Source organism: Herpailurus yagouaroundi, unplaced genomic scaffold (assembly GCF_014898765.1).
Source record: "Herpailurus yagouaroundi ecotype Mexico unplaced genomic scaffold, PumYag 186, whole genome shotgun sequence".
NCBI lineage: Eukaryota > Metazoa > Chordata > Mammalia > Carnivora > Felidae > Herpailurus > Herpailurus yagouaroundi.
In genome coordinates, this window is record NW_024412417.1 from 47655290 (window position 1) to 47664487 (window position 9198).

The 9198-nt window shown below is 61.1% G+C and overlaps 1 protein-coding gene across 1 annotated transcript; it reads right to left on the reverse strand.

Annotated features, from left to right (window-relative positions):
* Positions 1 to 3038: 3038 nt before the first annotated feature.
* On the reverse strand, positions 3039 to 4721 carry LY6D (lymphocyte antigen 6 family member D). The gene is made up of 3 exons (XM_040494580.1): positions 4605 to 4721; positions 3799 to 3897; positions 3039 to 3562 (listed from the first exon to the last, which is right to left on the reverse strand). The coding sequence occupies exons 1-3, from the start codon at positions 4654 to 4656 to the stop codon at positions 3321 to 3323; spliced, it is 393 nt and encodes a 130-aa protein (XP_040350514.1). The 5' UTR covers positions 4657 to 4721; the 3' UTR covers positions 3039 to 3320.
* Between the last annotated feature and the right edge of the window lie 4477 nt (positions 4722 to 9198).

Here is a 9198-nt window from a genome sequence, read left to right on the forward strand (position 1 = left end):
GGCATTTATCCAAGGGATACAGGTGTGCTGTTTTGAAGGGACACATGTACCCCAGTGTTTATAGCAGCACTATCAACAATAGCCAAAGTATGGAAAGAGCCCAAATGTCCATTGATGGATGAATGGATAAAGAAGATGTGGTTTATATATACAATGGAGTATTACTCGGAAATCAAAATGAATGAAATTTTGCCATTTGCAACTATGTAGATGGAACTGGAGGGTATTATGCTAAGTGAAATTAGTCAGAGAAAGACAAAAATCATATGACTTCACTCATAGGTGGAATTTAAGATACAAAACAGATGAACATAAAGAAAAGGAAGTAAAAATAATATAAAATCAGGGAGGGGAACAAACCATAAGAGACTCTTAAATACAGAAAACAAACTGAGGGTTGCTGGAGGGGTTGTGGGAGGGGGGATGGGCTAAATGGGTGAGGGGCATTAAGGAGGACACTTTTGGGGATGAGCACTGGGTGTTACACACAGGGGATAGATCACTGGAATCTACTCCTGAAATCATTTTACACTCTATGCTAACTAACTTGGATGTAAATTTAAAAAAATAAATAATTTAAAATATTAAAAAAAAAACAAGAAAACCCTTCTAAAACTATGTTGGTTTAGCAAGGTTGCAGAATAAAAGGTTAATGAGCAAAAAATTCATTGTATTTCTGTATTCTTACAACCAACAATTGATCATTGAAAATACCATTTATAAAGAGCATCCCGTGCAATACTTAGGGATGATGTTGACAAAAGATGTGTAAAGCCTGTTTGCTCTGAAAGCTGCAAAACACTGCTGAAATACATTGCTAAGGGCGTCAGCAGATGGAGAGGTACGCCGTCCTCATTGATGAGCAGACTTAATAATAATAAGATGTAGGGGTGCCTGGGGGCTCAGTTGGTTGAGTGTCCAGCTTTGGCTCAGGTCATGATCTCACAGATTGTGAGTTCAAGCCCCCCATTGGAGTCTCTGCTGTCAGCATGGAACCTGCCTTGGATCCTCTGTCCTCCCCTCTTTTCTCTGCCCCTCCCCCATGCGTGCTCGTGCGCGGTCTCTCTCTCTCTCTCTCTCTCTCTCTGTCTCTCTCTTTCTCAAAAATAAACATTAAAAAATAATGAGATGTAAATTCTCCTTGAACTGATCTATGGATTAGGTGCAGTCCCAGCCCATATCCCAAGGGCATTGTTCATGAGGAAACTAGGAGGCTAACTCTGAAATGCATATGGAAATGCGAAGGATCTAAAATTGCTAAGACCATTTTGAAAATGAAGGTGAAAGGTAGAGGTGTCACACGATCCGAGTTTCGGCCTTAATATACTCACAACAGTGTGGTAAGGGCATCAAGACGGACATACAGACGGATGCACCCGTCGGAGTGTCCACGGTTAAGGACCCACAGCACTTTGTGTCCGCGAGCGTGTGGAGTGGCCGGAGCCCTCTTCCACTGCCGGTGGGGATGGGGGAGAGCAGCCTCTTTGGAGAGCAGTTTGGTGGCCCCTCCGATGGAAGAATCCCCCTATCACATGCCCCTGGATTCCACTCCTGGGTTGTACCCAAGCAAGCTGTAAACATCTGTCCACGCAAAGACCGGAGGCGATTGCCCACAGCGACATTCCTCATGAGGCCTCAGGCCTGGGAACCTCCCAGATGTCCATCAACAGGTGCGTGGGTGGAGGGACCATGGTGTGACCGTATAGCGGAGTCCTGTCGGCAGCAGGAGTGAATGACAGAGACCCCCCCCCCCCCCCCCCCCCGCAGCAGGGATGTGTCTCTGGATCCTGCTGAGGAAAGAAACCTGAGACCAAAGAGTACGTGCTGGGAGATTCCATTTTATCCAATTCTAGAAAACGTGGGCTGATGCACATGGGGTGTTTCCAGGCTTGGGGGGGGGGGGCGGCGAATGGCTCTGTTACAAACAGCGCACGCGGTGGTTGCCAGGGGCGGGGCGTGCAGGGGAGGACGGAGGGGGTGCGCAAAGGGGTTGCAGGCAGCTTTGCGGGTGATGGGCTGCTCACCGTCTTGGTCGTAGCGGTGACTTCAGGGGCACAGAGCGTGTAAGTCTCATCACGGTGTGCACCCTGGGTGTGTCCACTTTATCGTTACTTCAGGTGTGCCCTGACCGAGCTGAGCAAAGACAGAGGATGTTGGATGGTGACGAAGCCATGGGGGTTGGGGCGGGACACACGTGGGCAAAGCTGGGGACGTGGGTGTAGCTGATGGTGGCACCCGTGTGAAGCTCCTAATTTAGGTGATGTGATGGAGACACAGAGGCAGGCCGAGCGGGCGTTGCCCCCCCAGCAGGTCTGGGCGCCAGGGCCCTCAGGCTCCCCGGGCCCTGCTCCCGCTGGTCCCTCAGCCAAGCACCCTGCGGGGGCCCTGCCAGCCAGGGCTCCTCCTTGCCAGCACCCGAGTCGGGGCTCTGTCCGGCCCAAGGTGAGGCCTCAGAAGGTGGTGGCCGCCCGGCAGGGGGTGCAGGCCTCCGAAGCCTCTGGTCCTCCTAGGAAGGGGCAGGCTGCTTGCTTGGGCATCTGCGGGGGTGCTGAGAACTCACAAGGACACAATGATCCAGTTGCCCAGATAGGGGCAGCAAACCTGGAACCTGGGCAGCGGGGCCCAGATCCAGGCAGTTGGGCCAAGGTAAGTTTACCCACATTGGGTTGACCGCATCCAGGTGAGTTCAACAGCCCCCTTTGCCAGCCTCCCTAGGGTGGAGGTGGTGTGTGTGTGTGTGTGTGTGTGTGTGTGTGTGTGTGTGTGTGTTCTGACCATTTGGGTCACAGGCCTTCTGCCCTGTGCCCCCCACCCAAGCCTCCTCCAGGAGTGTCCTCTCCTGGGGCTGCAGAGAAGATGCCTGGGGAGGGTTGTGTCTCCTCTGAGGTGGGGGGGGGGGGGATGACACTGGTATTTCAGGAGTCCTGCATGAGGCCAAGACGGGCCCTGGGTGACAAGTCCCAGGCCCTGGGGGCCTGTGAGGCGGGATGGCCTCCTCCCTCCCCCCTGCACTCCTGAAATAGGAAGACACAACCACACTGGTTTTCGATCATTTATTCCTGTGCAGAGGTTCAAGTAGAAAAATAAATGGAAACCCAACAGAATGTAAAGTCAGAAGGGACACGTGCATCCTCTCGTCTGGGGGGCGGGGCTCCAGGCCATCAGCTCGCTGGCTGCAGCCCCAGACCCTCCGAGGGGGCCCCCAGCCCAGGACGCGGGAACCTCCCCCGTCGTGGCGAGGGAGGGGCTGCGGAATCTCCCAGTCCGGGAGAGGAAGCCACGGGGGCCTGGAAGTCCCCGGGGGGAAGGGGATGGGCAGGTCACAGGCTGGGGGCCGAGAGGAGGGCGGCGAGAAGGAGGCTGAGGGCCAGCGCCAGGCCGGGGGCGGGGCCGCTGAGCCGGCTGCGGGCGGGGGCGCTGCTCTGCAGGCTCTTGTTGCACAGGTCGCCCTGACAGCACCGGGTGGCCGTCGCGCCACTGCTGACCTGGCCCTGAAGGTTGTGCGTGGGCGTGCACGACTCCACGCAGTCCTTCTCCACCAGGTTCCCCAGCAGGGGCTCCACTGGAACGGATGGGCACAGTCAGACTGGGCAGCTGCCTCTGAGCCCCCCGCCCCCCCCCCCCCCCCGCGTCTGGCCTCCCCAGCACCCCAAGTCCCAGCTCCCGGCCCCCACCGCCCCCCGGCCGACCCATCACCGACCCGTCCCCACCAGCCTGCCGGCGTCGGGGCCCCTGAGCGGAGCTCTGGGGTGCCCTGCGGGGCCCCCTTCCCTGGCTCCGTGCTCCCGGGTCACTCACCCTTGGTTATGGTCCTGCAGTAGCGTGCGCTGGCTGCACAGTCCTGAGCTTTCTCGCAGTTGGTGGAGCTGGAGCACACGTGACAGCGGAGAGCAAGGGCTGGGGGGCGAGGGGCACAGGGGTCACTGTCTGGACCGAGCCCTCTGCCGCCCCTGACCCGCGCCAGGCCCCTCCTACACCCCAGGCCCTGCCAGGGCTCCTGTCTCCCCGGAGGCAGGAGGCGACAGTCCTCGGCTGCCCAGAGCCTGGGACGCCGGGAACCCTTGTGCCGGGAGGAGGGGCTGTGCTGGGCCTGTCTAGAGAGCTGGCGGTGCTGGGTACACGGGGGACCCTTCCCCAGGGACATCACAAAGCTCTGAGACTTGCTAAGAGCAGCTCACAAGACACGACTGCTGCCCCCCCCCCTGCCCCCCGCCGCCAGAGGCTGCCCCCAGCGGGCGGAAGTGGCCGTGAGGACCTGAGTCAAGGCCCAGGGCTTCAGCCGGACCACGCTGAGCCTGTGGGAGGAGGGGCTTCCCGGGGACCAGACAGTCAGGGGCTGGGTGACCCGAACATTGGTCTTTCCCCAGGGGAGGCATCTCAGCACCGCTCCCAGCCTCTCTCCCTCTGCGTGTCTGATCCCATGGGCTGATTCGAAGATGCTGCGATATTTTAAGTCTGATTCCACTAAGACATGGGTTCATTTTGTTTGAAATTCAGTCCAGGATTCCCTGAGCCCAAAGGCCGGTAACCTCAGGCTTCCAGAGCGTGTCCCACAGACCCAAGCTGCCCACCCGCCCCAGCCCTGCACCCTGCCCTTCACCCACCTGGCCCCGCGGCTACCGCCAGTGCGACGAGGAGCAGCAGACCTGGCTTCATCTTGGGGTGTCTCCGGGAGCAGTGGGGGCCCCTCCTCTCTGGAGGCCTTATAGCTGGGGCAGGTGCTGGTGGGAGGGACCAAGGCGGGCAGGTGGCCAGGCAGTAGCGTTCCACCCGCCCCACCCTGGCTGGCCCACACCCACCCGCCCAGTGCGGCCTCCCCTGCCACCTGGAGGGACCTCTGCCCCTGGCTGCCTGCCCCCCAGGGCAGGGGGCTTCCCTCCCCCCACCTCCGGGCGAGGGACAGAGGCCTCCGCTGGCTCTGCAGCTCACTGTGTCCTCTTCCTCTCTCCGGCTCTCTGTCCGACCCCCGGATCATTTTGTCTCAGACCTGTCACCTCCTCCCTTGTGACCCCCACCCTCAGATAAGGTCAACAGGATCACAAGCCTATGCGGGTGCCCTGTGGGCGCCCAGGGCTGTGCCCCCCGCGCTGGCGCTGCCCTCCTGGGCTCGGGGCTCAGGATCGCCAGGCCCACCCATAGAGCCCTGGGCAAAGGACCCCAAGGAAGGAAGGCACCTTGCTGAGATGCCAGGACCTTGGGGTAGTGAGAGGAAGAGGAGCAGGGTGGGCCGCGGGCTCGGGGTGTGGATGCTGGATGTGCCTGCAGAGAGGTGAGCGTGGGACCAGGGGCAGGACCTGGGGCACTGGGGGAGGGGCAGGGGCAGGGCTGATGGGGGAGGGGACGGTGCCGAGGCAGAGATTCGACTCGCTCTCCAACTGGGAGAAACGGAGGGCCCCTCAAGTGTCCAACAGCCCTTCCTTCCACCCTCCCACCAAGGACTCTGTCCACCGTGCCCTGGGCCCCGGCCCTCCCGGAGGAGCCCCAGCCTTCACCCTGCTCCGGGACCCGTGGCTGTCCGTCTCTTGCTCTGGTCCCTAGGGCAGTGAGCTCTTCCAGGCCAGGGGCTGTGGGTGCCCGGCAGATCCCCCTACCTTCACCTCACAGTGCTCGCAAGGACGGGGTGGGGGGGGGGCGGCGGGGGGCGGAGGGGCTTGGCCCTAAGCACAGGGGCCACCCTCCCCCCGCCCTGTAGGTCTCCTTGCCGGCCCTGGGCCCCCGCTGCTGTTCTGCTAGGCCAGCTGGACCCTGCTGGGTGGTGCGGGTGGGCCCTCCGAGGCCTCACCCTGTCCCTGCCCTGGCAGGCCGAGCCGACTGTGGGTGCGGGTAGGGCCAGAGCACAGGCAGAGATGAGCCCTCCCCCTGCCGCAGCCCCCATCCCGCAAGTACTGGAGGGCCTGCTGCAGGGAGGGGAGGCGAGGCTGGAGGGAGGACAGGGTTCAGGCTGGGGAGGTCTGGGACCCCTTGGCCCTTCCTCCCAGCGTGGCCCTGGGCGGGACAGCTCCGGAGCTGGGCCTCCCCTCTCCCCTCCCACGTAGGGTAAAGTCGGGGCTACATCCGGTGCCAGGGGTCCAAGGACGCGCCGCCTGACACTCTGTGCTTCGCTCCCTAAAGAAGTTACTGGACCTGGTGGGAGTGGCCAAGGGTGGGGGGTGGTGTGGCTTCCTTCCAGGACCCTGGGGGACGCCAGGAGGCCCCTGACGCGGTCCCACAGGCTGGTCCCAGCCTCCCTGAGCCTTGTTTAGCGCAGCTGGGGTGTCCCCTGACAAGGCAGGTGATGCGGGGGGCCCCATGCCCACATCCCAAGAGAGAAAGTCACCCCAAGCTCTGAGGCCTTCCTGAATTCATTCCACAGCCATTCATGGGCAGATGGAAGGCAGCGTCCTGGGAAGCAGGATATAGGTCTTGGGGAGGGGGTGGTGACTGGCAGATGGGGAGGGGTGACTCACTGAGGCCAAGGGGCACGGAAGCTACTGGAAAAACAAGTTTGGGGGCTTGGATTTCCTGTAGGGCCTGGTAGAGCTACGGGGTCCGGGGTGTCGGGCAGACGAGGACTGGAAGTTTGGATGTGAGGCCCGTGGGCAGCAGGGTCCCCTCCCCTGGGGCTGGAGGGGACCCAGCACACCTGGCCCATCCGCACAGGGCACCTCAGGCTTCACTGTGGCCGTGTGCTCTGGAAGCAGGGAAAGACACCTATGGGAGCAGATGTGGCAGCTAGGCCCTGGTTCCACGGGGAGAAAGCCTTTGTCTCTGGTGAGGCAGCCAGTGAGGACAGGGGCTGCCCACCAGGGTGTGAGCCGCCTGTCCTGGGGGCCTCCTAGCAGAACTATCAACAGCAGCCTCAGTCACAGTTTGCTTGGGGGAGAAAGTGGGCAGTTCCCATGGCGGGAGCTTTCTGAGAACTGGGAGTCATTGGAAGGGCAGTCAGGGAGGACTTCCTGCAGGTGGTGACCTGATTGCCCTGATCTTGGAGGCAGATTTCAGGGGAGAGAGGAGTCGTCATGGCCCTTTAAGTTAGCCCCCTTCCAGCATCCTTCTACTGGTGAGGAAGTGAGGTCCCAAGAGGGCCCCGCGGGCTCCAGCCAGGTCACCCTGGCAGTGGCGTGAACCCGGACACTCCTGTGTCCATGGCCTCTCCTCCTGTCCCCCTCATCCTCTGGAGAAAACTGCTACTTTCCAGAACTCAAGCCCTCTCACCCAGTCCCTGGAGCTAACAGCAACAACAGCTAGAAGAGGTCGTGAAGGGGCACAGGCGGAGGGTGCTACCAGCCCCCACCCTCAGCCCTGCCTGCTTCCTGAACACAGCGGGCCAGGAGGCCAGGCGCCGGGACAAGCCCAGACCTACGCCTGCAGTGTGTCTTTCCTGCTCACGCCCCCCGCCCCACAGGCCCCACACCCTGCCTTCCACTGCTCCCCACGTCTCAGCCTTGGAGTGCGGGGAAGGACAGGAATCAAGGCCTAGACCACCAGGCCATGGGGGTCCCTGGGGTCGCACAAAGGGGTGAGTGGCCCAGAGAGGGAAGCAGTGCGGCACAGGGGCCACTCCAGGCATTCTGAAAATGCAGCCGGGGAGGCCCTGGGGCCCTGCCTTGGGCTGTAGGTGAGCTTCCGCGTGGGCAAGTCAGGTTCCCCCACTGGGTGCACCCCCAAGCCTTGGGGCCTGGGGACAAGCCTCCTTCAGTTTCAGGTTGCGTTACAGGCGGGTCCCACGGCTGCACACAGGGGGACACTGCACCTACCCACTCACTCCCTTGGCTAGCAGTGCCCATCATAGACCCTGCGCTCTGGGCATGACAGGGACAGACAGGAGAGACAGGGCCAGCCCTTGGGACCCCTGGATGAGCTGGGGAGACGGTGCACAGACAAGCATACCCCATGTGAGTGGGAGGTCAAGGAGGCCAAGGGAGGGGGGTCTCCTGAGGATAGAGCAAGGACAAGGGGGTCAGGGCCTGGATCTGGTCCCCGGTGGCCTCTGGCACGCCATAGCCCTTTCCTGTCTCTGCCCCTTCCTCCCCAGTAGGGCTGAGGTGACTCCCTTGTGAGTCAGCCAGTGGAGGGATACGGTGCCCCCTGAGGCCTTTGCGCCTCCTTCACACTCCTGCACACACGCATGGGGCCTCCCTCGGATGACACAGAGAGGGCCTTGTCCGTGGTCACCCAGTCAGCAAGTGGGAACCAAAACTGGGCCCACCCTCCACTCTGTCCCTGCTGGCCTGGGGCTCTTACCCCACACCCAGGCCTCCCTGCTCCTCCCTCATGTGCAGGAGACTCACCCTTACGCACAGGGCCACAGGCCTAGACATGGGTCCCTCTCACCTGCTTCCCAGGGCCTGGCATGGCCCCGCCTGTTCATCATCTCCTGGGACCATGGCCACCGGTGTGGGGCCTCCCTTTCCAGCTCTGCCAGAGTGCAAATCCGGGGAGCAGCCACATGGGCAGCCCTTCCCTGCCTTGGGGTGCAGCCTGTCCCCCAGGAATGCCTGGACTGGAGCCCTAGGCTCCCGTAGACCAGGAGAGACATGCCAGTTCTTAGGCCTGGTGGGCCACTCCCCTGCGAGAGGCCCCGCACGGCTCCTAGGACCAGCCCCGGGTCCCCCAGCAGCGGTCTGACGTGGGCCCAGCCTATCGGCGTCTCCGGCTGTGTCTGTGAGAGGCACTGGGATTCAGGGGACCGGGTGATGGGGGGAGCTCTCAGAGTGGGGAGTGAGGGCTGTGTCCTTCCATGAAGTAGAGGAAGAGAGCTTGCCGAAGGGCACGGGCACCGAGCCACAGAGCCACAGCAACCTGGGGACCTCAGAGTTCCATGGCTGCAGGCTCTTAGCAGCGTGGGCTTGCAGAACACGCAAACCTGGAATTGCAGAAGCTAAAGCACCTGAGATCCAGGTGCCCTGGAGGGGGTTTATTCTCTGCACGTTAGGATAAGCTCCCTCTAGGGTTTGAGAAAAAGAAAATGTGCTCATGTTCTACCCCTAGGTTCTCCCTTCTCCTGTGCCACTGCTCACTGCTCCTCCTGCTATATAGCCTGAGCTTGTGGCCTTAAACCCTTGAGCTCCATGATGGCATTGGGTGTAGGTTCCAGGGTAGTGAACACCTACCACCTACATAATCCACCCATCTGTAGCTTACCCATCCACCCATCCATCCATCCATCCACCCATCCATCCATCCATCCACCCATCCATCCATCCATCCATCCACCCA

Coding starts and splice junctions, on each gene's coding strand:
- LY6D (XM_040494580.1), bottom strand. CDS start 4,656: ATGAAGCCAGGTCTGCTGCTCCTCGTCGCACTGGCGGTAGCCGCGGGG. Junction 3,898..4,604: donor GGCGGTAGCCGCGGGGCCAG/GTGGGTGAAGGG, acceptor CTCGCCCCCCAG/CCCTTGCTCTCCGCTGTCAC. Junction 3,563..3,798: donor CTGCAGGACCATAACCAAGG/GTGAGTGACCCG, acceptor CATCCGTTCCAG/TGGAGCCCCTGCTGGGGAAC.